The sequence below is a fragment of the Oryctolagus cuniculus genome, chromosome X (assembly GCF_964237555.1).
Source record: "Oryctolagus cuniculus chromosome X, mOryCun1.1, whole genome shotgun sequence".
Taxonomy (NCBI): domain Eukaryota; kingdom Metazoa; phylum Chordata; class Mammalia; order Lagomorpha; family Leporidae; genus Oryctolagus; species Oryctolagus cuniculus.
The window spans coordinates 32691828-32719683 of NC_091453.1; the positions used below are offsets into that span (position 1 = coordinate 32691828).

A 27856-nucleotide genomic window follows, 5' to 3' on the forward strand; every position below is an offset into this window, starting at 1 on the left:
GGGCAGCGCACTTGGCGCTTCTCCCTTCTCCTGCCCCTCCTTTCTGCCTCCAGCTTTGGACTTGATTGTTGCGCGCTCCGGCTCCGACTGAGCTGGGAGACTTGGAGGAGGTGGCGGCGGGCCGAGGTGATGCCTGGGAGCCCTCCCTTGACAGCCCGGGCCGAGAAGGTGAGCGTCGACGCTGGTCGTGGGGGCGGAGGTAAGGGGTCCCGGGCGGGGGGTTGCACAGATGAGGCATTGAGGGCGGACTGCGGGCTCGGGGCACGCGTGGATCGCAGGGATGCGTGCACGGTCAGAATCCGGGAGGGGGTGTCTTCCCCCCCCTCCTTGTGAAATCTAGGGCGCGTGCGCGATTGGGACACGGGATGGGTGCACGCGGGCTGGGGGAAGGGAGGGACGGATGGGAGTGGGTTACTGTAGCTGTGTTTGCTTGCAGAACTTTATGCAGGTGTCTGCGACTTGGGTGTTTATCCATAGGGGAAGAGGTGTGCTGGCTGCTCTCTGTGATACTTTGGCACTTACCGATCCATGGGGAAGTGCTCGGCGGCTCTGGTCCTTATTCATGGGGCGGGCACTGAGGGGAAAATGTGCAACTCTGGCCTTTATCCTTGGCGGGGCGAGGGGCGACTCTGGTCCTTATCCGTGGGGGGGGGGGGCTACCCTGTGACGGGCCCTTACTCATTGGATGGGAGAGGGGTGCAGAAAGCGTGTGTGTGTGGTGGTGGGGGGGGGGAGAGACTTACCTCCCGTTCTTTTGAGGAGTTCATACCATTGAAACGGGGCTCTGTGTGTGATTAAGGCCCTCGCAGTGGGGTCTGGCTGTGATTTTGGCCAGTATCTGTTGTGGATGCCAGAGTCTGTTGAGGATTTCCCATCTGCCTTGCAATCGCCGGGGCCCCTGGTTGTGATTCTGACTTTACCCATTGGGAGCAGGTAACTCTGGTTCCCTGTGGTTTGGGGAGGAAAAGAAGATTGGTGTGTGTACATGGAGGAAAGGTGTGGTGGCGACGACCTCGTGTTGAGCAGGTGCTGTTACCCGCCTGGCTTCACCCGATTCCTGTTGAGAGGGAGGAGCCTGGAGATTGTGGGATACATTCCGACCCCTGCCTATGTTGTCACATAGTTATCAGGAGTCTTAGACCTTGCACAATCCCAAGGGTTGTATGAAGTGACTGCTCCAGCCCAGTAGAAAGGGCCTCCTTTTGCTTCTGGAACACTTGGGCTCAGAGCCCTAGGGAGCCAGCCACCTTGGGACCCGGCTGCACATCAGAGACAGGGCTGGGGGCTGAGCCAGTTGCCGTGCAAGAGCCAGGAGCCCAGGGAGGTAGCAGTTGTCCTGTTGCCGAGGTAGTCCCCTTCACACACACCTCCAGAGCCTTTCAGGGTGTCTTGCTGCCTCGCAGGGGGCAGCCAACATCTTGTTGGGAGAACGAAATGGTACCTTGGGGCTCATGGACAGAGCCCAGTGCCTGCCCGGATCTCCCACTATTGTAAAGTTTTGCCTCTGTGCCTAGACTTGAACATGTCTACCATGCTCAGATGGCAAAACCCTGGCCACACAATGACTGGCCCCACCAGGTCTCTCTGCAAGATGTCTCCTGTCTGATGAAGGCCTTGTCTTCCAGGGCTGTGGGCTCCAGTTTTGTGTTTGTGGGTAAAGGAAGGAGCAGCCCAAGTTGGGGCTGCCTTCTTGTAGCCTGATCCACACAAGCACTGGGCGTTGAAAAACAATATCCGTGGGCTACGGGACAGTAGAGAGCCTTGATAATGAGGGTTTCTCACTGCCTTGACCCCTTTCTTCCCTCTACTCTCCCCAGAATCCCTGCAGGAGGCATCACCCAGGCTGGCAGATCATGGTGGCAGCAGCGGGGGTGGCTGGGAAGTGAAACGGAGCCAGCGGCAGAGGAGGGGCCCCAGCAGCCCCCGCAGGTCCTATCAGGACATGGAGTATGAAAGACGGTGAGTTTTCTGCCCCCCCCCCCCCTTCCGAGGAGCCTCGGCTTGTCCCGGTGTGAGGATCCATCCAGGAAGGTGTGTCAGTAGGGGCCTTCCAAGCGGAGGATACAGTACAACAGGTGATTGGTTTCTTTTCAGCCGACGTGTGTTTGGCACCTGTTGTGAGACAGGATCTGTGCTAGGCTGTGAGAGTGCACTGATGAATGAGACAAATAAGAACGGCATCCCCTGTGCTCAGGATGTCACAAGGGGTGCCACACAGTTCATAACGGTTACAAAACAACTTGATGGGTAGTGTAGTTGGAGGTAAGGGCGGGAAGGGATCAAAAGAAAGGAGAGAATTGAGGCTGATGCCAGGTTTGCAGCTTGCGTGACCCGGATAGGTGTGTGGCACCATTCACCAAGGTGAAGGCAGACTCTGCAGGGGGAGGGGGAGGAGAAGAGGCAGGAGGTCAGGTCTGTAGACTTGGGTTTGAGGAATGGATGGGAATGCTGCCTTGAGTTAGGAATTTGGTCAGGCAAGCCAGGTCAGATAATGGGAGACTCCAGGGACAGAGGGGGCTGCACTGGGCATGATATTTTTCTTGAAATGGATACATTCACATGGTTATTTTTGTCAGCTGTGGTATGTGCAAGAAACAGTTGGAATGCTGGGTAAAATCCAGAAATCCTGGGTAAAATTCCGTAGTCCTTTGCTATCCTGGTGGGTCACCCCAGGTAATTGTGAGGCAGGTGATACACCCATGATATTTTAAGATTGCCTGAGAAACCAGATCTAACTCTCTCAGAAAGCCTCTATTAAGAATCAACGGATTTATAAAAGGGGTGAGGAGAATTGAAAGATAAAGCTTAAAATATTTTCAAAGGATTTCTTCTACCATTAGCCCTCTTAAAAATGGAAAACAATATTTTGCTCTCTAAAAAAGGAGCCCATATTTGAGATATGATCTTCATCTAGTATCACTCAGTCTTGACCATCTTTTAAAATGGCTTTTGAAAGGCCTTTGATTTCAGACAGTATTCATTAGAAGTGATGTGTGGTCATTTCTGGGCTGGAGTAAGCGACATGCTTCTTCAGACTTTATCACCAAGTAAAGTGCTGCCTTTCCCTCAGCTTTTAAAGCGCCTCCAGTGCAGAGGTTTGAGTTAATCACACTTTCCAGTTCAAGGTAGGTTCTTATTATAGATCAGCACAAGACCTCCTCTTGCTATGTTTATGTTTTCATTTTTATTTCCAATTCCCACCTCTGTGGGCAGCTGCTCTGTTGTGTTGGATAGGTATCCTTCAAAAATAGGTAGTGTTGTTTTGAGTGTCTGTTTTCAATTTACACAGACAGCATAGTGCTACAGCCTTCGGTCTGTTTGCTGAACTTTGTGTTACTCAGCGCTGTTTAAGATTTATCTATATGGCAATGTGGGGATGTTAGTGCTCTGCTTCCAGTTGCTGCCAAGGGCACCATGGGGTGTGCCTACTGCATTTCACTTAGCAGTTTCTCCAAGAAGAGCACCTGTCCTTAATTTTTTGGAGTAGGGGGGCTTGCCATTTATTTATGACAGATATTCCACATCACGATTCTCTCCAATCAGAAGTTCTTTGAGAAGATGCCATCGGCCTTGATCAATGGGAGAATGTAGTCATCTGACTCACCCATCCTGCGAATGGCCTCTACAGATCAGGAATGTTTTAAACTGGCCATTAAGCCCGCCTGTGACCTTGTCAACCTCTGCTGCGTTCATCTGGATGGACGCATGGTCCTTGGCACAGATGATGTGTTTGCTGGTGGCACATTCCACCTGTTCTTAATTTTGATGTATTGAGATCATCCCTTTTTTGCCGTATGATGTATACTTTCACAGTCTTTCCTGCCTCAAATCACAATGATTCTTTCACTTTTAGTTTTACCTTTTGCATTCAGGTCTATAATCCAGCTAGAATCCACTTTTGAATGTGGCATAAGGTAGGTCCTGGTTTTGTTTTCCTCCATGTGGTGGACAGTTTTCCTGGTACCACCCCTCAATAGTCCATTCTTCTCTACTGATTTATAGTGCCTCACTGGATTTCAGGTTCCCCCTGTATGTACATAGATCTGTCTTGAGAGATCTGATTTGTTCCATTGCTCTGTTTGCTTATCCTTGTATCAGAACCTTACTGTTTTCATTATGATGGCTTTATATATTTTGTGTTAATGACTCCCTTTTTGCTCTTATTTTTCAAAGATGATTTAGCCCCTTGTGGAGCTTTATTCTACATAAAGTGTATGGAAACACTCAACAAGAATTTTGAACATGATTGCACTGGGGTTCTATATTAATTTGGAGAAAATGGTCAACTTTGTAAGTGGTCATCTCATCCAAGACCCGTATGGAGAATATTTTAAAATTTGTTTAGAGTGCATAAAAATCTGAATAAATCGAAGTACAGGTCTTGTGTATTTTTTGTCAAAGTAATCCCTAGGTACTGTAGTAGTTTTCATTGAAATCTCTATTTAAAATTATTTTCCCTGGAATTTGCTGGGACACACACACAAAAAAATGTGCTGTGCTCCTTTGTTATTTATTTTTATTTATTTATTTATTTGAGACACAGAATGCCCCTGTCTTCTGGTTTACTCCCCAGATAGCTATAACTGCTGGCCAGGACTGGGCCAAGGCCAATGGCAGGAGCTGGGAATTCAGTCTAGGTCTCCCATGTGGGTGGCAGGAATCCAAGTAGTTGAGCCACAACCGCTGTCTCCAGGGTACCCATTAGCTGGAGGCAAGTATCTTAACACCGGCACTCTGATGTGGGACATGGGGATCTTTACCTGGCACATTAACTTCGAGACCAAACACCTGTCTCACTCTTGTTATTTCTAGCAGTCCATTATTGGTTCCCACGGTGTTTCTAAATAGTTGGTCACATGTGCAAATCCATCCTGTCAGTGTTTCTTTCACTTACTTCATTCAAGACTTTAGCGCCATGGTAAATAGTGTCAGTGTTACTGGGTGCACACATTGATTCACTTCAACTGGTTGTGACAGAAAATCTGAAGAACAGTGGCTTAAACAAAATGTCTGACTTTTCTTTTTCATAAAGGCAGTCTGCAGATAGGCGGTCAGTCCAAGGCTGATAGGTAGGCCTTTCTGCACAGCCACCCTCAGCACCAAGTACTTGAGGCAAAAGGAAAAAGGAAGGGGAATGAAAGGATGTGCCGCCTTATTCTAAGAACACTTCTTGGGAGTTTTATGTAATATTTCTATTTACTTCCCATTCCCCAGAATTCAGCCACATGATTTTTATTCTGGGTAGCCACATGTCCAGCTACCCACTGGGAATTCTGTGGTTGAGCATATCCAGGGCCAAGGGCAAGCTTTTGGTGCAGTGGTTAAGATGCCCCTTGGGATGCCCACCTCTCATATTGGAGTACCTAGGGTCAGGTCCCAGCTCAACTTCCGACACCAGTTTCTTGCTAATGTACAGCCTGGGAGGCAGCATGATATAGCTCAAGTAGTTGAGTCCCTGACACCCATGTGAGAGATCTGGATTGAGTTCCCAGCTCCCCAGGCATTTGGGAAATGAACCAGCAGATAGGAGCCCTATCTGTATATCTGTCTGTCTGTGTCTCCCAAATAAAACAAATAAAGATTTAAAAAAGAATGTCCAAGGTCAGATACCATAGGTATCTTTATTTTGTCCCTGATCATAAAGAGAATGAGTCTAAATTTTCTCCATTAAGTGTGAATAGTACAGTAAGTTTTTTAATGTAGCCATTAATAAACCAAGAAAATTCTCTAATTTTAGCTAGCTAATATTGATCATATGTGAATATTGAACTTCATAATCGCATACTTTTTCTCCTTTTGTCTGTTAATTGATTACATAAATTGCATTAAATTACATCCTTGGCATTGAACTGTTCTTGATTGTGTGCGTGTGTGTCTCTGTGTGTGTGTATAACTTGTTTATTTAAAGATTGACTTATTTATTTGAAAGGCAGAATTACAGAGAGAGAGAAATTGATCTTCCTTCTGTTGATTTGATCCTCAAATGACCACAACAGCCAGGGCTAGGTCAGACCAAAATCAGGAACCTGGAACTTCATCTGGGACTCCTCCACTGGGGCCAGGGGCCCAAATACTTGGGCCATCTGCTGCTGCTTTCCCAGATGCCTTATCAGGGATCTAGAACAGAAGTGGAGCAGCTGGGACTTGTATGGAATGCTAGCCTCACAGATGGCAGCTCAGTAAGCTGCATCGTGTAGCTGGCCCTAACTCAGTTTCAAAAACATGTCAGATTTACAGAAAAGTTGCAAGAAAAAGTATAATGAGCTCTCATATATTCTCTACCGAGTCACTAATTCTAAATATTTTGCCACATGTGTTTATCACTCTTCTATACACATATACTCACATATATGTGACTTTTTTTGGAATCATTTGAGTTAATATAACCCTTTAAGTATGACAGCATGTACAAAGGATCTTCAAAAATCATAAAAGATGATACTGTGAAAAAACCATGCATATATATTTGAAAATCTTTTCAAAATAAAGTTACTCTCTTGAATTTTTATGTATTTGAGGCACAGGGAGAGAAAGACAGAACTTCAGTCCACTGGTTCACTCCTCACGATGGCTGGGGCTGAGCCAGGCTGGGAGCCAGAAACCAAGAGCCAGGGAATCAATCCAGGATGACAGGATTACTTGAGCCATCACTACTTCCTCCCAGAGTCTGCAGTATCAAGAAGCTAGGGTCAGAAGCCAGAGCCGGGAATTGAATCTAGGCACTCTGATGTGGGACGTGGGTGTCAAAACTGCTAGGCCGAAGTCCCACTTCAACTGGTCTTTTAATTCTGTTTCTCTATGAAAATTTTAAATACCCTCAGGAATGTCCTGAGAACAGAGTCTTTTTCTTTTACAGTAACATTATACTTACCAGTATCGGGAAATGTAATGATGATTTAAAAAAAAAATTGATTCATTTATGTATTTGAAAGGCAGTTACAGAGAGTGAGGGAGAGACGGGTCTTCCAACTGCTGGTTCACTCACTGAAGGACCCAACTGCTGGGGCTGGCCCAGGCCCAGGCCCAAGGTTGAAGGCAGGAACCAGGAGCTTCATCTAGGTCTTCCACGTGGGTTGCAGGGACCCAAGGATTTGCGTGCACCATCTTCCGCTGCTTTCCCAGGCACATTAGCAGGAAGCTGAATCAGAAGTGGAGCAGTGGGACTCAACTTGCTGCTCAAAAGGGGTGCTCGGGGCTGGTGCTGTGGCACAGCGGGTTAAAGCCCTGGCCATATGGGTGCTGGTTTTAGTCCTGGCTGCTCCTCTTTCAATCCAACTCTCTGCTGATGGCCTGGGAAAGCAGTAGAAGATGGCCCATGTCCTTTGGCTCCTGCATCCACATGGGAGACCCGGAAGAAGCTCCTGACTTCAGATCAGCCCAGCTCCGGCCATTGCAACCAATTGGGGAGTGAACCAATGGATGGAAGACCTCTCTCTCTAACTCTGTCTTTCAAATAAATAAAATAAATCTATTTTTTTTTTTTAAAAGAGGATGCTGGCGTTGCAGGCAGTGGCTTAACCTGAGCCACAATGCTGGCCCTGATATGATACTTTTATGCTTTCTTAATTATATTTTTAAATTTACTTTTAATTTGAAAATCAGGCAGACAGTTATCTTCCATCTGTTGTTTCATTCACCAAATGGCTACAGTAGGAAGGGCTGGGCCAGGCTGAGGCCAGGAACCTGGAACTCCATCCAGGTCTCCTCACACGAGTGGCAGGGATTTAAGTACTCAAGCCATCATCTGCTGCCTCCCAGGGTGCACATTATCAGGAAACTGGATGAGAAGCGAGTAACCGGAACTCAAACCAAGCACACCAATATGGGATGTAGGCAACCCAAGCAGCAACTTAATCATTGCCTCAAGCTCCCACCCTGACACTTTAAATGTACAAAGCCCATATTCAGATGTCCTCAGTTGTCTCAGTAATGTCCTTTATGGCTGGTTTTCCTCAATCCAGGATTCAGTTCACCATCACACATTGCATTGAGCTACTTTGTAATTTTGGCCTGTTTTAATCTTGAACAGTTATTCAGTCTTTGTCTTTTATGACTTTAACCTGTTTTAAGATATGTTGTTTTGTTGAATGTTTCTCAGTTTGGGTTTTATAATGTTTACTCAGAGATTTTTGACAGGTTATTTAAATGATTTGTGTGAATTTTTAAAACTGTTAGATTTGATTAGCTGTTATATTTTCTAAAATATTTGTGTCTGTGTTTTATCAGTGAAGTGGTCCTCTAATTTTATTTTCTGCTTTTATCTGACATTGGAATCAAGGTAGCCTTATGACATGAATTGAGCAGCCTTTGTTATTTATTTCTTTATTGGAGAAACTTGGATAAGAATTATCTGTACCTTGGGGCAGGTATTGTGGCTCAGTGAGATAAGCTGCCACTCAGGATGCCTGCATCTCAATATTGGGCCACCTGTTGGAGGCCCAGCCACTCCACTTCTGATCCAGTTTCCTGATAATGCATCCTGAGAGGCAGTGGATGATGGCCCAGTAATTGCATTCCTGTTGCAAGGAGACAGCAGGGTGGGAGACCTGGCTGGAGTTTCTGGCTCCTGGTTTCTGCCTGGCCCAGCACTGTCTGTTGGGCGCATTTGGGGAATCAACTGGTGGATGGAAAATCAATCCATCTCTGTTTCTGTCTCTCTCTACCTTTCAGGTAGACGAAAATAAATAACAAAATTTTCTTTAAAAAATATATCTGTACATTGAAAACTTTGGTGGAACTCACCCTTAATAGAACCCAGACCTGGGGTTTTTTATTACCATTTCGTCTCTTCTGCCAATTTTGGCATTTTATGTTTTTCTTAAATATACTCATTTTATGAGGGTCTCCATGTACTCATGTTGTGATTCAGTCAAACTTCCTAGAAGTGTATTATAAAAGGAGTCTCCCTTTGGAAGGTATTTGAATATTCACAGTGCCTTGTGGCCAATTATCTCTCACTACCTAAGTGTGTTCTCTTCCTGAGTCTTAGGTAGCAAGAATTCAGTAAATAAAATTCATTTGGCTCAGATCCTAGGTGTCAGAGAGTTCAGGATTTCATCTGCAATTAATGTCTGTTCAGTTCTTGAATTCTGATGACTGGAGTTCAAGTGACAAGGGATACCTATAGTAAACATACATAAAAAAAAATCCTGAGTATCAGAAACCTTAAAGTTACTCATGCTGCTGATGGTGACTTCTTGTCTAGGTATTATCATATAGAAACAATATTTGGGTTCCAAGGCAAGCTCATGAGGCCAAGGACTTAATTTTGTTCATAGCAGCATCCCCAGTGCCCAGAACAGTGCCTAACGCATAGGAAATGTTATGTTGATATTTGTTTGCATGAATAAATGAATGAGAAGACAATTTTTAAACAATGGAAACCAGCAAAAGTGTCTGGGACACTTTAAAAGCTATTTCCCAGAGCAGGCCTTTAGCCTGGCTATTAAGAAGCCAATTGAGTTGCGTGGTGTCCCACATCAGAGTACCTGGGTTCAAGTACTGGCCTCTGGTTCCTGACTCCAGCTTCCTGCTAATGCAGACCCTGGGAGGCAACAGTGATGGCTCAAATGATTGGATCCCTGAGTTCCTGGCTTTGACTAGCCTCTGTGGGCATTTGGGGAATGTACCGACATGGAGTCCTCTTGCGTGTTTGTTCTCTCTCTCTCTCTCTGCCTCTCAAATAATAAACAGATTTTTTAAAAGAAGATATGTTCCTCATTTGTTACTTATCTTTTGACTTTACGGTGTTTTCTCAATATTTTAGTATGAAATTTCAAACATACAGTAAAGTTGAGAGAATTAGAGTGAATGTCTGTCTACCTATCCACTAGATTCTCCCATTAACATTTTACCATACTTGCTTTATCACATGTTTATTTCTGTTTATAGTCCTTTTTTCTGAAGATTTATTCATTTATTTAAAAGAGTGACAGAGAAAGGGAGGGGAGACAGAGAGAGAGAGATCCTCTGTTCTCTGGTTTACTCCCCAAATGGCCACTACAGCCAAGGCTGGACCAGGCCAAAGCCAGGAGCCTAGAACTCCATCCAGGTCTCCCAAGTGGGTGGCAGGGGCCCAAATACTTGGCCACCATCTTCTGCCTTCCAAGGTGCATTAGCAGAGATCTGGATCAGAAGTAGAACAGTTGGGACTTGAACTGGCACTCTGATATGCAGTGCCAACAAGCAGCATCTTAACCTGCTATGCCACATCACTGGCCACTGTTTATAGTATTTTTTTGATACTGTAGATATTTTTAAAATTTACTAAGGCACATGTACCCGCTTCTTCCCCTTTATGACTTCTGGGTTTTGTCTCACTGAGAATAGGCCTTACCCATTCTTACGGTGATAGATTTTGTTCCTAGGTTTTCTAATATTTTTATGATTTCTATTGGGGAATTAAATTTTTTTTACCCTTCTGAAATTTATTGAGTGAAAGAAGTAAGATAAACAACTTTATTTTCTTGGGAGTCAACACATTTTTTTTCCTGTAAAGGACCAAGTAGTAAATATTTTAGTGAATGATGTCTTTGCAAACATACAAGTATATCTGTGCATCAGATTCCCAGAACTAGGATTGTGAATCAGTGTACAGATTTAATTTTGCCGGCCATTGCCAAAGTCCCCTCTGTAAGGATTGTTCTACTTTTATTTCTACAGCAGTACAAATATGCTTATTTCTCATACCACCTTACCAGTGGAATTTGTTGTCAAACATTTGGACTTTGCAAATCTCTTGGGTTAAAAATGCTGTAACACAAATGAAGAATTCCAGATGATATATGCAGATACTTCCCCACCCAAGAAGTAGAGAAATTTTACGGGAGAGAAACCCAGCAGACAACTACCAAACCGGATCAAAGTGAACCTCACCAGTGATAAGTCATGTTGATACCATGTACTCCCTGCTAGGACACAGTCAGAAGGGTATCACACTTCTCTTGTGTGCTTCTCCAAACAAAAGCCCGTAATCCAAAGTCCAATCATACGAACACATTAGACAAAACCAATTTGAGGGGCATTCTACAGGCATTAGGGGGAAAAAAGCAGACATTTGGTATAGCAATTAAGACACCCACATCCTGCATGGGGGTTCCAGGTTCAGTTTGGGGAATATGGTGGTAAGCCAAGCAGATGTGGTCCCCTCATTTCCTGGAACTCACAGGCTAGAAACTTTTGGTCTCATCAAAGAAATGCTCCTGGCTTTGGCCTGGTCCAGGCTTGGCTGTAAACCAACTTTTTTTTTTTTTTTTTTTTTTTTTTTTTTAAGAAAAAGATCTATTCGTTTGAAAGGCAGAGTGAGCCAGAGAGAGATCTTACATGCACTGGTTCACTCCCAAAATGCTTTCAACAACCAGTTCTGAACCAGGCTGAAGCCAGGAACCTGAAACTCTATCCGGGTCTCCCACATGGGTGGTTGGGGCCCAGGGCCATCCTCCACTGCTTTCCCAGTGCATTATCCGGGAGCTGGATTCAACACTGATACGGGATGCCATTGTTGCAAGCAGTAGCTTAACCCAGTGTGCCACAATACCAGCCCCCTGAACCAACTAGGAGGTAATTATTTTACGATTATTGCAGTAGGAGAGAATTTAACAAAGGTGCTGCTGATGCTACTAGGTGACTGAAACCAAGGAGCAGGATGGCACAGCATACTGTGGGGGCAGGGAGAGAGGTGGGCAGGGACCAACCCTGTCAGCCTTGCAGGACCTTAGTGAGCATGTGGGTGTTTTATGAAGGCTAAGAGGGAGCCCCTGAAGGGAGCGATGTGATTGGGTTTGATTGGCTTTGCCTTAGAGAACACACAGGGACTTGGGGATTTGGAATGTAAAGCCTGAACTAGGGGTGGCCTGGGTGGATGTGAGGAAGCCAGGGGAGGGCTTTTGCACTGTCAGAGGTGGGAGTGAGGGCCTCAGTGACGTGAGTTGCCAGGACAGGGTCGCACCTGCCTCGTGCGCCTTTCAGAACAGGCGGCCCTCTAATGCCTCTCCGTCCTCCCTCCCCAGAGGTGGTCGGGGTGACAGGACTGGGCGCTATGGAGCCACTGACCGCTCACAGGATGATGGTGGGGAGAACCGCAGCCGAGACCACGACTACCGGGACATGGACTACCGCTCGTACCCTCGCGAGTACGGCGGCCAGGAGGGCAAGCACGACTACGACGACTCGTCTGAGGAGCAGAGTGCAGAGGTGAGGGCCGGCCGGGCCTGGGGCAGGGCTGCCACAGGGCCTTGGCATCTGGCTGCAGCACTTTGTGCGGGCAGCTCTCTGCTCCCGTGCCTTCAGACTCTGCTCAGTGGCTTTGCCTCACCCACAGGGTCTCTGCCCACTCCCTTCTCTGAGGACTCCTCTCCCAAGTAGGGTCTCCCTGGCTTCCACATGCTTGGCTCTGTACTTCCGAGGGCCCCTGGCCACTACCTCTTTCCCTTCTTCCTTGTTCAGTTTGGGCCCAGGGGTCATTGCAAGGCCGGTACTGCCTGCTCCCAGCCAGTTGGGGATACTTGAAGAGCTTCTTTGATGAGACCCGGCGTGTGGGGTTGGGAGGACAACTGGGAGATGGGATGTCACGAAACCGAGTAGCTCTGGGAGGCCAGTGGTGGGTACTCCCAGGGTCGACAGGACGCCCACACAGAAAGAAAGGACCCTTGCGGGAGCTAGTACCCTATTGGATAGTTGCCGTTAGCCTGACGGGCGAGGCGTGAGGCTCACCGTCAGGGAGCACCCAACCAGAGGTGAAGAAATGGCCTTGTGTTAGGGAAGCCCGTTTTAGGGGAGTGGTCAGGGTTGTGGCCTAAGCAAGCTGGCAGATCTCCCTGTCCAGCAGGATGGGAAGGATACGCTTGCAAGCCCAGCCCTGGGGGTTGGGTGGGGCAGGGTGTGAGCCCTTGGAGGGGTTCAGCGTAAAGACCCCCATGGTGGGGTCCAGAAGCAGAGCACAGCCAGGCTTCCCCTGTGGCGGCCATTGAGCTGTGCCTGCACGCCTGCAGGGGCCAAGTGGTCCCCGGGCAGACCTCTCGACAAGTGTGGCAATAAAGCACCCAGTTATCTGGCTCTGGCCCACTTGTGGGTAGGAGGGGCATAGCCCCTGGCCTGGCCTGCTTTAGTCCTGCAATGGATGCTTTGGGCAATAGCTAGGAACCTGGTAACCACACCCTGATCTGAAGGAGGCTGGTGGTGATAGGGCTGGCTAGGGGTGAGGAGCAGGAGCCAAGGGAGTGTGTCCATGACCCTCATGCCTTCACCAGCCCCTGCGGGCTGGCTCTAACCCGGATCTGAAGCTGTTCCTACACCCCCAGCTTGGTTGCAGGGCCCAGGCCGGGAATCCTAGGAAACTTGTGGCCTTCAGTGGCACAGGAAACCATTGTGCACATGCCCGCTGAGTTGGCGAGGGAGGGGGGGGAGAAATCCAGGGTAGCGTCTGGTTGCCAACCCCAGCTGATCCACCCGAAGGAGGTTCAAGTTGTGTCTTAGCACCTTCCTTGGGGACTTCCTCCCCTTATGCCAATACTGTCATTCCTGTAGGCAGCTCCCCAAAAGTATCCCATGGAGAATTTCTAGCCCCAGAAGCATCGCAGGGCAGGGCCCTCCCACTCTGCCTGCCTGAGCCTTTAGCCGGAGCCCGCGCACCCCTGGCTTTCAGAGCCTGCCTGCCTCAGAGAGCCCGTGGCCAGCCCCTAGGCCCGCCCAGACTGACTGCCCGTCTGGTGTCTCTCGTCTCATTCTGTCGGCCAGGATTCCTACGAGGCCTCCCCGGGCTCCGAGACTCAGCGTAGGCGGCGGCGGCGGCACAGGCACAGCCCCACCGGCCCGCCAGGCTTCCCCCGAGACGGCGACTATCGGGACCAGGACTATCGGACCGAGCAAGGGGAGGAGGAGGAGGAGGAGGAGGATGAGGAGGAGGAGGAGAAGGCCAGTAACATCGTCATGCTGAGGATGCTGCCACAGGCAGCCACTGAGGATGACGTACGTGCCCCCCGTGGCCCCGGGCAGGCGGCAAAGCAGGAGGCCATGCTGGGTCTCCTCCAGGGCCCTTAATTTCTCCCCACCCCTCCCTCACCCCCAACCTCAGCACCTTTCATTCCTTCTCCCCCACCGGCTCCTGTCCCCAGCACTGATGCATCCCATGTGGGCAGGCCCCGTCAGCTCCTTGTCTTGAAGGAACAAGTGTCGTGTCAGCTAGGCCGGCTTGGCCCAGGGGCAGCGGCCGTGGGTTGTTCTGTTGATGATGCCTGTTGGGAGGACAAGGGCATTGTCCCTGCGCATTCCATTGACTTCCATCCATTCTGCATGTGTGGATCAAGGGCCAGATGCTCACCAGGCCCTGTGCTGGGTGTCGCTGGGTACAGAGATGATGCCTGGGCCCTGCAACCGTGGGAGTGGTGAGGGGGCATGAGATTTCCTGAAATTTCATTCTCATTTCTCTTGCTCTCCCTTTTTGTCAGCAGCATCAACACTCATCACTGGCCTGGCCACAGAGCCTTGGGCAGCTGCTCAAGGCCTCCACATCTGCTTTCCTGTGTGGCCTTCTCTCCCTTCCGTTTTTCTCCTGTTTCCTTCTCCTACAAACTTCTCAGAATGGGCTGCATTAAAACCCTGAGAAGGCTACTAGATTCACCTGCTGACCAGCCTCCTTAATTCTGGTCCTTCTTACAGTCCATTCCACCCTCCCATGAATTCTCCCATCGGCTTTCCTCTGAAATCTGCTGGCTGCCTGTTTTGTAGTGGAGAAAATCCCAGCTGTGTATGTGAGGGCCTCTGAACTGTGGCCCACCTGCTGTGCTAGGGTCAGATGCTGGCTGATTGCTGATATTTGTTGAGGATTGGTGGCAGAGCAGGCCACATGCCAGGTCTGACTTAATCTTCATAGCAGCCCTGCAGGGCAGGTGCTCTTTGTAGTATGAATGAGGAAACCAAGGCCCAAGCAGTGAGGTGACTTGCCCCAGGTCCCCATAGCCAGAGGAGTGGCCAAAAGGAGTTGGGGTCTGAGTCTGGGTAGCTGGGCCCCAGGGCCATGTTCTTGCTGCTTCCCGAACCCTCCAAGTGTTTGGAGTGCTGCTAAGCTCTTCTGTGTGTCTTTCCTTCTCATGTGTGTAGGGGGGTGCCGGGTGCTACCCTCCTGTCTTGTTCAACCTGATAGGATACTGAGGCCCAGGGGCGTGAAGCCTCCTTCCTGAGAATGCCCCGCATAGGCGCCCCGTCCTCTCCAAGAGGCTCCACTGGCCTAGAGACCGGGCTTCACCCAGTCCTAAGTCGCCTCTGCAGCTTCCCTCTGGCTTACTTCATCCAGGAAGCTTTGGGAACCCCAGGGCCCTGCTGCACTGCCTCCGCCCTAACTAACTGCTAAGCTCACAGTCTAGAGTTCTTGGCTGGGATTTGCATCCTCCAGTTCTCAGTATGGCATTCGTGTCACGGGTCTCTCTTGATGCAAGCTGGGGGGGTGGGGGTGGAGGTGGGGGAGGGGGCTGATCCCCTTATAATGGGCACAAGTTGCATTTCGACTTTTCCTTGCTTTGTGGCTGCCACTGAGCCTGTCGTCAGATCACCCTGCTCGCCATCCTTGAGTAGTTTGGCTTGCTTGCTCGGTCCCTGCTCTCTGTGCCCCTGGGGCTCATCTCGCTGCCATTCTTTACCTTGTCGAAGGCCCTTTGCTTCATTTGACTCATTTTCTGCAGATCTGGTGCTGAAAGCCAGGACTGGGTGCTGGTGCGGGCCTGGGGCTGTCACTCTGGAACTAGTTCCAAAAGCAGATGAGGAGACAGTGTGTGCACATCGCTGATGACTCCTCAGGGTCCAGAGGCCTCAGCCTGCCTGACATCCCCAGCAGCCTCCTTGTGCTGAGCCTACCCCATTCTGTATCTCCCCGTACAGATCCGTGGCCAGCTGCAGTCCCATGGCATCCAGGCACGGGAGGTCCGGTTGATGCGGAACAAATCCTCAGGTGAGCTCTTGTTCCCAGTGCCTTCCCCTTCCACTGGCCAGCCTGAGCCTCTGAGTCTCCCTCCACCTCTGCCTTTCCCCTCACCTTCCCTACCCTGCCTTTCTGCCACAGCTGGGAATGGGCAGCTTGGGGTGCCCTCTCTTCTTCTCTTCCCCTCCCCCCTGCTCTCCTCCCAGCTCCAGCCTCTGCGGGAGGCTGTTGGGGAGGGAGCACAGCTGAGAGCTGAGCTGAGTGCTCCCCGGGGCCAGGGCCAGGGCCAGGCTCTGGGGAACCTCCTCTTTGGGATTCTGAGTCTCTTGAGATGGTCAACCTCCCCAATATACTCCCTGCCCTCTCCTTCCTTGCCCCCACCCCCGCCCTTGCTCTCCCCCAGTGTTTTTCTGATAACCGCCTCTGACCAGAAAGTAGGTCTGACACAGCCCCACCTATGTGTCCCAAGAGGGGAGGCAGGGGCTGGCTCTTGTCTTAAGGGCACATCCCAAGGAACAGCCAGGACTTCCTGGCCTCCCGTTCCCTCCCTCCCTCTTGCAGGCTGCTTGGAGCTGGCCTGAAATTAGTGGGGTGGGGGGGAGTTGTCTCTGCAGGACCTCTGCCCAGGCTCCCCAAGGCAGGCACAGTGGGGCCTCACTCTGCCTGGGCTTCTTTTTTCCATCTCTCAGTCTCTTTCTTCCCCATACTTCCATACCTCCCCGCTTCCTTCCCCCAATCTCTATATAGTCAGTCAGTCTCTCCAGTCAGTCTCTCTCTCTCCCTCTCCCTCCCCTCCCTTCTCCCTCTTTTCTCTCTCCTCTCCTCTCCTCTCCTCTCCTCTCCTCTCCTCTCTCTCTCTCTCTCTCTCACTCTCTTGCTCTGGCTCCCTACACCCCTCCCACCCACCTGCCTCTTCCCTCCTCCCTCCTCTCCTCCCTCCCTCTCCTCTCTCCCTCTCTCCCTCTCTCCCTCTCTCCCTCTCTCCCTCTCTCCCTCTCTCTCCTCTCCTCTCTCCTCTCCTCTCTCCTCTCCTCCTCCTCCTCCTCCTCCTCCTTCTTTTTCTTCTTCTTCCTCCCTCCCCCCCCCTCATTATCCCATTGCACTGTCCTGTGCATCCTAATGTTTATTCTTGAGATCAAGCATGCTCCACCAAAAACCCCGCCACACCCAAGCGCTGCCCGAGTATCTGCATATAAAGGAGATGCTTTCCCAAGGCCTTAAGCCCTGAATCCTTTCCCTAACACTGGCCAGGCTTGGCGTCTCTGTTGGCTGCATGTAGGTCTTGCTGTGCCACCCCAGCTAGACCACACACAATGACAGATTCTGGGTCTCAGCCCACCAAGGAAGCATCCCGCGTGCATCCCTCTCAATGGCCCTGAGCACTTTTCCCCCAGGCTCTACTAATTCTTGTCTCTAAGGTCCCACTGGCCAATCCCACTGCTGTTCTCTGTCTAGGACAGGGGTGGGGAACCTGTTTTCTGCCAAGGGCCATGTGGATAATTATGAAATAATTCATGGGCCCTATAAACAATTAGCCTGCTATAGAGATATATTGGATTTCAAGTCTCTTCAGTGGTTGCCTGGGCAGGGCCAGACCAAATGATGCCATGGAATTTATGTGGCCCACGGACCAGAGATTCCCCAGCCCTGATCTAGAAGGACCTGGACTGTTTGTGGCTGTAGTCTTCCCAAAATGGCCCTAAGCTGGCTCCATAGCAAGGCCTCCCTCCGCTGCACAGTGGTAGGGCTGAGATGAGATTTTTGTCTCTAACCTCCTACTCATCTCCCCCTCCTAACCTCCCAGCGCAGCCTGGCCGGGCTTCTCTTTTGCTCTTTTGATTAACCACCTGTTCCAGAACCCCTCCTAGTTGCCCTGGCTTTGTGAGTTCTTTCCTCTACCTCCTGTGGAGCCAGCAGCCCCACCCACCTTCCTTTTTTGGAGATAGATCTCTGCTCCCTCGCAGCTAGCTGACTCTCTCCTCTGTCACTCTGGCTGGGTGGGCTGGTCTGCCCAAGCCCAGTCTCTCTGTCTCTGTTCCTAGTTGATGTTTGTGTCTCTCCCCTGTCCAGCTTCTCCTACTCTGATTTCCTCCCTCCTCACTTCCCTCTTTCCTGCCCCTCCTGTCCATCGGCTTTGCTTCCCTTGCCTCCTGGCCCTTTTCTCTTGAGTGCTTCCTTCTCTTCCTTCTTTTCTCCTCTTCCCCCTTCCCTCTCTGCCCCGGTCCTCTCCCCTCGGGTCCCACCCCCGGGAACGCCGTGTGTCCAAAGCTGTTGACTAACCCACTGCGTCTGTATCTGAATGCTGTCTCCAGGTCAGAGCCGGGGCTTCGCCTTCGTCGAGTTTAGTCACTTGCAGGACGCTACACGATGGATGGAAGCCAATCAGGTTGCTTTGCCGCACTTGAACCCCCCCCCAAACAAATACTACTTTGTAATCGAGCGCTCCCCATCGCCTGATTCTTATGGACACAGTTCCCTGCCCTCCGGCCCTGTGTCCCATCCCCCCACCCTCTCTTTCCCCCTTCCTGACCCTCACTATCTCCTCTTCCCGTCTCTCGCTACCCACTGGGCTTCCCATCCAGAGCCCACTCACCACTGGCCCCTTCCTACCACCAGGCACTAGCTTTCAGAGAAAGAGCTGCTGGGGGAGGGGGGTTCCTTCCCTTAGCTTCCCACTCCTCAGGGAGTGGGGTGGGTCCCAGGGGGACCGCTCCACTCAGGTTAGCCAAAGCCAGAATTTCACTGCGTTCTCAGGACCACTGAGAGTGCTGCCACTGGGGAACTTAGCTGTTGGCACCATAACCAGCAAGACCCGTTTTGTCAGTCTTTCCTGGCATGTGGACTTGGCCCTTTGATTTCCATGCAAGGGGACAGCGCTGCTCTGTTGATCTAAAGTTCCAGTCAAGTGTGATGTAGTTCGCGTTGACATCCTGGACTCACTTCGCTCGGCCCTACCTTTCCCACTGCACCTCCCCATCCATAGGAGGCACCACCTCGGGCAGCTCCATCTTCTCCGTGAAGAGCCATGTGCAGTCAACTGTGGAGGGAGCCCACTCCCCCAGCCTGGCACGGGATCCCGGCCCTGCAGCTTTGGGACCTCCTGAGACCCAAGGATCTGCCGTGGCCACCCACCCCAGCCAGCCCAGATCCCTGGTGTAGGGCACGGAAGAAAAGCGTCAGGGGAGGAAGGACCAGCTGTGGTGAAGTGTGGGGTGGGGGTCCCGGCAGAGGCAACCCTGGGGCCGGCTCTGTGGAGCAGATAGGCTAGTGCGATGGGCCCAGGACCCAGCCATCCACGGGCAGGCGGCCTCATGGCGGGAACTTCCGTCTGTTCAATATGGCTCTTTCTTTCTCCCCTTCTCCAGCACTAGCGCGCGCGTGCGCTTGCTCTCTTTCTCTCTCTCTTTTTCTTTCTCTCTCCCCCCACACCCTCCACTCCCTCCCCTCCCCAGCTGCCCTCATCCCCGAGTGTAGCCTGTGTAGTGCTGGCCCTGGGTGTGGCCTGGCAGTGTCAGGGCCGAGTGGGGGTTTCTCCCCACCGTCCGGCAGGCGTCGGTCAGCCAAGCACCGTGTGCCTGATGGTGTGTGCTCACGTGTGTGCGTGCGTGTGCCCGGAAGAGCAGCAAGCAGCTGCGCCCGAGAGCTGTGGCGCCTTCCCTCCCTCCCTTCCTTCTTCCCTCCGTCCGTTCTCCGACCTCCCTCCGTTCCCTGTCCCTCATCCATCCAGCTGAAGGGCTCGCTCACTCTCTTCTCCTGTGCTGAAACGGTGCGTGGGGCACTGCTGCCCGGGCCTCACCGCACTCTGCTTTTTCCCGCAGCACTCCCTCAACATCCTGGGCCAGAAGGTGTCCATGCACTACAGTGACCCCAAGCCCAAGATCAATGAGGACTGGCTGTGTAATAAGGTACAGGGGTGGCGGGCAGCCGTGGCCAGGATTAGACGCAGCTCCGACAGAAGCAGCAGTACCCATCGTCTGGGGCCCATGAGGAGGTGGGGGTGTGGAGTGCTGGTGCTCCAGTCCTGGCCCCGGCTCCTAGCCTGCAGACTGAGCCTATACTCAGTGCCAGGCTCTGCCTGCCAAATGCATAACCCTGCCTGGGGTCCCAGTAGCTTTATAAAGACATATTTACGTAAGTGACTAATTAGCAACAGTATAGGCATGACGTGGTGTAGAACGTTGGCTTTGGAGTCAAAGCTGGCTGAAATTCGACTAGCCCTGCTATGCCTTGATTCTGGTCACAGTGCTTAGCCGCTGTGTGCCTCATTTTCCCCAAGTGTAACATGCACATACTGATGATAGCTCTCCCAAAAGGCTATTGGGAGGGTTCAGCCACGTTGGTGAGAGGATAACAGTTGGACAACACAAGCTGACCCAGAGCAAACAGGCTGAGCATTAACTGTTATCGTGATAGAAAAGCACGGAGTGTTCTGAGAGCCCCTGCCTAGTGACTCGAGCTTGATGAGACTGGAGGGTAGAACATGTAGGTTTTGTAGTCACTTCCCTCTCCCCTAAGAGGAAGCTGGGCTCGGCCAAGTGGGACCCGGGTCAGCCTTTAGCTGTGACTCGCTCCTGATGCCAAGGCCCCTGGGTGCCACAGTGGCGGCAGGTCCACCCTAGAGCCAGCTTTGGGATTCCACAGCTGTCTGTCCGTCTGAGGCCCAGTAGGAAGATGGAGAGCTGTTGCGACTCCTGCCCTCTTCTCAAGAAGTGCTGTGCCTAGTTGGGGGCGTGGCATCTATTGTTGTTGCAGGCCTATCAGAGGGCAGGCGCTCAGCGCCATCCCTCCTGTGTTTCCAGATGTTCCTTGAACCAGAGCGATCTCCTTGACGCCTTCCTCTCCTTTATCCCTCCCATCCCGTTGGGCACCAGGGCCCATTGCATCAAGCGATGGAAATTTCCCCTTTCCTCCCGTGCCATACCCACTCTCCTGCCCCGCTCCTGGAAACCAGCTCCAGCCACGCCACTCCTTCTCTTGCTCAAAACCCTCAACTTCAATTTGAAGCTGAAGATCCTCCATGACTTAGCCGTGTCTTCCCTCCCCAGCCCTCCCTTCCCCTCCTACATCAGCTATGGGAAATCCATTGTTTCCTCTGTTGGGTATCCCTTCCCAGCCAAACTAAAACTTATGGGCACCCCAGATCAGACATGCCTGCTTCTGTGCAGCCCTTCCTGACTGTCCCCAGGTGAGCAGCCTGTACCCCTCTCTTGGCTTAGTCTCCTCCTGAGCACCTCCCCAGCCCACCCTGGGTGGCAGTCTGTGATGACTGACCTGCCCCTCTGTGCTCCTTGGTCATGAGGGAGAGGCCCTGCCCTGTCCATGTGCGGCAAGGCCTGGCACAGAAGCAGTGCTGGGTACCTGACGCTGGAACAGATTTAGAATGTGGTGGAAGCCGGGAAGCCTCCGGAGGCCGAAATAGCCAAGGAAAGTTTCTCAGCAGTAGCAGGAGCCAGTGCGGCCCTGGAGATAGAGGAGGAGTTAGGGTCTGACAAGAGGTGTGAAACGTTGAAGGTTTCTGAATAGAGAAGCATGTTGCAGCAGCAGGAACCTACCGAAGGGACTGAGCAGTAGCCCCGAGGAGGCAACAGTTGTAACCAGTCGGGGAGCTGATGATTCCTGAGCTGGGACTGGCACTGAGGACAACTTTGAGATGTGTAAAGGGAAGATTCACAGGCCTGAGCGTGTGCCAGGAGGCTCCTGGCACCCCTAACTATAGGACCTTCCTGGGATGTTGCTGGGTTCCTTGGGGGAATCTCTGGATTCAAGTTTGGAGGGTGCAGTGCAAAGCCCTGCCTCCTCTGACGGCCTGGCCTATGCCTCACAGTGTGGTGTCCAGAACTTCAAACGCCGTGAGAAGTGCTTCAAATGTGGCGTGCCCAAGTCAGGTGAGGCCCACATACCTCTCCCCTCCCCCCCCAGGACTTGGGGTGAGTAGAGACTAAGGGGCCAGGGATTGATCGAGGGTTGGTTTGGGGAGGAAGGGGAGCCAAGGAGCCTCCCCATTTGTCAACAGCCCGTGTCCTACCTCCCCCCCATTCCTCGACAGAGGCAGAGCAGAAGCTGCCCCTCGGCACAAGGCTGGATCAGCAGACGCTACCCCTGGGTGGACGAGAGCTGAGCCAGGGCCTGCTCCCCCTGCCGCAGCCCTACCAGGCCCAGGGAGTGCTGGCCTCCCAAGCCCTGTCCCAAGGCTCTGAGCCAAGCTCCGAGAACGCCAATGACAGTGAGTCAGTTATTCTTCCCTTCTTTCTCTGTGCCCCAGGGTCTCTGGGCTGAGCCCATCAAGACCAGAGAAATGGTAGTGAGCAGAACGTGATCCTCACAAGAGTCGCTGGGTTGTCACCTGGTGGAGTGATAGGCCTGTGACATTGGATGAGCAAAGCGGTAGCAAGTTGGGGAGGGGGCAGAATGGTGGCCAGAAGTGTTGGGAAGATTTCTTGGTAGATGAACTTGGATCAAGCTGGTACCTGGACTGCTGGTCAATGTGTCCCCTAGGGGAAGCAGCAGGTGCACAGGGCTGGAGGCCAGGGAACAAGGCACAGTGGGGAGCCACCAAAGAGGGGCTGAAGCAGGCTGCCAGGGGTGCCCTCTAATGCTGAACCCCCTTCCCACAGCCATCATTTTGCGTAACCTGAATCCACACAGCACTATGGACTCCATCCTGGGGGCCCTGGCACCCTACGCGGTGCTGTCTTCCTCCAACGTGCGCGTCATCAAGGACAAGCAAACCCAACTGAACCGAGGCTTTGCCTTTATCCAGCTCTCCACCATCGTGGTGAGGGCGGCACAGGGGGGGGCCGGGCAGCCAGGGTCCCGGCCCCCGGGGGTGGGGAGGAGGGATCCTTCCCCTGCCTCCCACCGCGGTCCCAAGCCTGGAAATGGGGCAATGGAGCCGGGGGCCTCCCCGGGCCTGACCCTTCTGTCCCTGCCTCCCCTCCACCCGCACAGGAGGCTGCTCAGCTGCTGCAGATCCTGCAGGCCCTGCATCCACCACTCACCATCGACGGCAAGACCATCAATGTTGAATTTGCCAAGGGTTCTAAGAGGTCAGGACCCCACCCACGTCCTGCCCAGCTTATCCCAACTTGCGTGGAGCCTCCCATCTTACTCCCAGTCTCCACTGTCCTTCCCAGGGACATGGCCTCCAACGAAGGCAGTCGCATCAATGCTGCCTCTGTGGCCAGCACTGCCATTGCTGCGGCCCAGTGGGCCATCTCACAGGTACTCAGACCCCTCACCCCTCAGCATCCTGGCACCTGGGCTTTCTCAACTTTCCTGTGCCCTCTGCTCAAACGGAAGGGCTGACTTGCTGTCCATGGATGCAGAATGCTTTCACACTGGCTGGTGTGGGCCCCTCTCTACCTTGCTCTCGGCTCTCTAGACCCCACCCCTCATACGTTCCCTGTCCTCACCACAGCTGCTTCCCAGTCACCTCCTGGGCTGTCACTTCGAGCAGGGCCCTGGCTGCTGCTGTGTTCTATTGGGTGGGGCTTTTCATGTGTGTATATGTATGTACGTATGTATGTATATATATTCATTTATATTATTCTGGATTCATGCAATGTATTGCATACTCCATATTGAGGTTATATATATATGTATGTATGTATATATCAATGTTGCTGAATAAAGAGGAATTTATAAGTGATTGAGAAAAATTGGGAGAAAGAGAATAAAGGAGGATGGTGGCTTCCTTAGTCTAACACCCGACACTTGTACCGCACATACCAGTACCAGCACTGGAAGCACCTGGGTGTGCGTGGATTTTTTTTTTTTTTTTTTTTTTTTTTTTTTTTTGCAGTCTTGTTTTTGGTACTGCTCTGTTCTCTTGCGGCCAGTTATCTTAAGGCTGCATGTTTTACTGTCAAGTAGAAACACTAGCCCTATGTATGGGACAGCCGGCTTCTAGCAGGCTCCCCACCCCCACCTCCTGCGCCCCTTCCTATTCTAATGAGCCCCTCCCACCTGCCCCTCAGGCCTCCCAGGGTGGGGAGGGTGCCTGGGCCACCCCTGAGGAACCACCGGTCGACTACAGCTACTACCAACAGGATGAGGGCTATGGCAGCAGCCAGGGCACAGAGTCCTCCCTCTATGCCCATGGCTATCTCAAGGGCACCAAGGGCCCTGGCATCACTGGAACCAAAGGGGACCCAGCTGGAGCAGGTAAGCCCCAGCATCTCTTCCTGAGCTCATGGTGGGGGCCAGCAGGCAGGGGGTCTGGGCCCCAGCCTTCACAGGCATCCTCCTTCCCTGTGCATTTCCAGGTCCTGAGGCGTCCCTGGAACCTGGAGCAGACTCCATGTCACTGCAGGCTTTCTCCCGTGCCCAGGCTGGTGCGACCCCTGGCCTCTACCAACAGGCAGCAGCCGATGCCAGCAGTGGCCAGGGTGCTGCTGCCAACAGCCAGGTAAGTGGGCTCCAGGGGATCCCAGGGAGGCAACTGGGAAAGGGTGGCATTGGCAGACCCTGAGCCCTGTCCCCCTGTCTGGCCCCCTGACCAGTCATACACCATCATGTCACCTGCTGTGCTCAAATCGGAGCTCCAGAGCCCTACCCATCCCAGCTCTGCCCTGCCGCCGGCCACCAGCCCCACTGCCCAGGAGTCCTACAGCCAGTACCGTGAGTAGCCACAGCCTATGGGCGGGGTGGAGAGTTCTCGACACACCAGGGAAGAGCGTGATAACCCCCTCTCCCCCACCAGCTGTGCCTGACGTTTCCACCTACCAGTATGACGAGACATCTGGCTACTACTATGACCCTCAGACGGGCCTGTACTATGACCCCAACTCCCAGGTGATGGAGCAGACTGGGGAGGGCTGGGGTGAGACTGGGCAGCTCTCCCTGCAGGTCTCCTGGTCGGTCTTCCCTCATGCCCCCTCTGCCCCCCACAGTATTACTACAATGCTCAGAGCCAGCAGTACCTGTACTGGGATGGGGAGAGGCGGACCTACGTTCCTGCCCTGGAGCAGTCGGCTGACGGGCATAAGGAGACAGGGGCTCCCTCAAAGGAAGGCAAAGAGAAGAAGGAGAAGCACAAGACCAAGACAGCGCAGCAGGTGAACATCGGGCGACTGGCAGGCACCAGCTAGCTGGCAGGTGTCTTCTGACGACCACGTTCTTTCACCTCTGGCCTGCTGTCGCAGAGGGTGGTGGGCTGGTGACTGGGCAGGAGTAGTCACTAGGCCAGCTCTGCTCTTGGCCTGTTCAGTGCGTGGCAGGGCGGCCCACCCCCGGGAGGTGGCTCGCACTATCTCAATGAGCCCTGGCAGCTTTCCTCTGCCCCTGTGGGAAGCCTCGCACCACTCTTGCGGGGGTGTGTGTGTATAGGAGTGCGTCCTGCCGAGGACTTTCCACAGGCCCTGGAAGAAAGGCCTTGCTGTGTTTCGTAGTGGGCAGCGGGAGGGAGGCTCTGCGTCTGAGCAAATGGTCTGACAGTGGGGTGCAGCATGATGCTAAGTGCTGCCTCACCGACCTGGCGGCTTCTAAACATGGCGGTGAGCACAGGGGGCAACGTGGAATACAGCATTGCATCACGTGCGTAAATGGACAGTCTTGTGCTAACATGGAACAGCAAACGGGACAGTGTGGGTGCCTGTCGGGACATAGGAGCACACACAGAAAAGGGCTTGACGGAGCAGTGGTGACTGATGGCAGGGCAGTGGGAACTCAGCACCCCCAGCGTCTCCCACCTGTTGCTTACTCTGCCCCAGACTCCTGTTGTGTGCTGGGCCTGCCACTCTACCCAAACTGTTTCTATCACCTTGCCATTGCAAACCGGGGTGGGGTGGGGGGCACGCAGTTGGGGGTATTCAGAGATGAAATTGGTAGGGGCCAGGGAGCCAAGTGCTTCTCTGGCCCTGGTCACAATTTTGAGTTTGCTCTGGGTGTGAGGGGGGAACCGAGGAAGGGTTAAGAGGAAGTTATTTTAGGGGGAGGGCAAGTAGTTGATGAGAGTGTGGAGCTCAGAGCCACGGGCAGCCTGTTGCAGTGGTTCAGACCAGGGAGGCATGCTGGGTAGCTGGGCCCCAGGGTAGGAAGCAGCCGGGCTGCTGCAAGGGTTGTGGGTCCGTGGGTGCCATTGGTGGCCCCAGCAGCCTGAGGGTTCCTGGGAGCCTCACCCCTACCTTCATGCCCAGATTGCCAAGGATATGGAACGCTGGGCCCGCAGTCTCAACAAACAAAAAGAAAACTTCAAAAACAGCTTCCAGCCTATCAGCTCTCTGCGAGATGACGAAAGGCGGGAGTCAGCCACCGCGGATGCTGGCTATGCCATCCTGGAGAAGAAGGTGTGTTGTGGCTTCCCCACACCCCACCCTGCAATCCCGCCTTTCCTCCAGGGCCTCTGTGGAGTCCCTCGATATCTCTCCCTCCACTTCAGGGAGCACTGGCCGAGAGACAGCACACAAGCATGGATCTCCCGAAATTGGCCAGCGACGACCGCCCAGTGAGTGCCCTGGGCCCAGAGGGGCAAGGGAGTTTGTTCTTTGGCCAGGCCTGACTGCCCACCCTCACCCTCTGCAGAGCCCACCGCGGGGGCTAGTGGCAGCCTACAGCGGGGAGAGTGACAGTGAGGAGGAGCAGGAACGCGGGGGCCCTGAGCGCGAGGAGAAGCTCACAGACTGGCAGAAGCTGGCCTGTCTGCTCTGCCGGCGCCAGTTCCCCAGCAAGGAAGCACTCATCCGGCACCAGCAGCTCTCGGGGCTCCACAAGGTGACCAAGGGGAGGGTTGGGGGGGCATCTGGAGCCCGGTGCCCAGCCCAGTCCAGCCGCCTCACTCCGTGTCCCATCCTCTCTGCAGCAAAACCTTGAGATTCATCGGCGAGCCCATTTGTCGGAAAACGAGCTGGAAGCGCTAGAGAAGAACGACATGGAGGTGAGTTGCGACCCACTCCTGGGCCCCGCCTCCTCCATCCTTCCGAGTCTCCATCCCCTCAAGTTCTTTAGCCAGGTGTGATGCCTTGACTGCCATCAGCCATCTCACGCCCTTGTCCCTGCAAGGCTTCTTTCCCACCCAGCTCGCCCTCCCCCAACCTGCCACTTGGACCCGCGCTGTCCTGACCCTTAGGACCTGCGAGCCAGATGGAGCTCCCCGTGAGGCCCCCCACCCCCACCCCACCCCAGCAACCCCTGCCCAGGTCTCCCAAAAGCAGCGGCCAGCTCCCCAGCATGCACACACACAAACGCACACACACTTGCAGCAAATGAAGTACCGGGACCGTGCCGCTGAACGCAGAGAGAAGTACGGCATCCCCGAGCCCCCCGAGCCCAAGAGGAGGAAGTACGGCGGCATAGCGGCAGCCTCCGTGTGAGTGTGTGGGGCTGGGCAAGGGGGCCCGCGGCTTGCAGGCCAGCCGCTCACACTGCACACTGTCCCCTGCAGGGACTTTGAGCAGCCCACTCGGGATGGGCTGGGCAGTGACAACATCGGCAGTCGCATGCTCCAGGCCATGGGCTGGAAAGAGGGCAGCGGCCTGGGCCGTAAGAAGCAGGGCATCGTAACACCCATTGAGGTGAGTCTCCAGTGCTCCCAGCCCTGTCCCCCAGGGTCCCCCGCTGCATCCCTCAGCCAGCCTGACAGAACCTGCCTCCCTTCTTCCCTCACACAGGCCCAAACACGGGTGCGGGGCTCCGGCCTGGGTGCCCGGGGCAGCTCCTATGGGGTCACCTCCACCGAGTCCTACAAGGAGACACTGCACAAGACAATGGTGACCCGCTTCAACGAGGCCCAGTGAGCAGCTGCAAGAACATCTTCTTACATTATTGCGTTTCCATCCTGGGGCAGGGGATGATGATGTGTGGGTGGTTAGAGGGAGATCCTGCTCCCATCTACCAGCCTGCTCCTCCGCCAGAGCAGCCCTGACCAAATCAAAGTTGGAGTTGGTGACTTTTGTTGGAAAATTGGGCTGGGGTCATGTTCTTTTTGTAATAAAACTTGAAAAGTCTGCA

At 53.0% G+C, this 27856-nt stretch overlaps 1 protein-coding gene across 12 annotated transcripts; it reads left to right on the forward strand.

Annotated features, from left to right (window-relative positions):
- Positions 1 to 27: 27 nt before the first annotated feature.
- RBM10 (RNA binding motif protein 10) lies at positions 28 to 27856 on the forward strand. Of its 12 annotated transcripts, none has more exons than XM_008272539.4 (24): positions 28 to 168; positions 1818 to 1959; positions 12009 to 12192; positions 13735 to 13965; positions 15871 to 15940; positions 18223 to 18296; positions 19729 to 19815; positions 21735 to 21795; positions 21957 to 22133; positions 22525 to 22685; positions 22859 to 22956; positions 23044 to 23131; positions 23887 to 24073; positions 24175 to 24317; positions 24412 to 24529; positions 24612 to 24703; positions 24802 to 24966; positions 26047 to 26196; positions 26289 to 26354; positions 26432 to 26620; positions 26709 to 26783; positions 27109 to 27215; positions 27291 to 27420; positions 27517 to 27856. In XM_008272539.4, the coding sequence occupies exons 2-24, from the start codon at positions 1943 to 1945 to the stop codon at positions 27640 to 27642; spliced, it is 2796 nt and encodes a 931-aa protein (XP_008270761.1). In that variant the 5' UTR covers positions 28 to 168; positions 1818 to 1942; the 3' UTR covers positions 27643 to 27856. The 12 variants fall into 12 exon arrangements, with proteins under 12 accessions (XP_008270761.1, XP_069923080.1, XP_069923079.1 ...); XM_070066979.1 differs by having other exon boundaries at positions 23959 to 24073; XM_070066978.1 differs by having other exon boundaries at positions 22525 to 22682.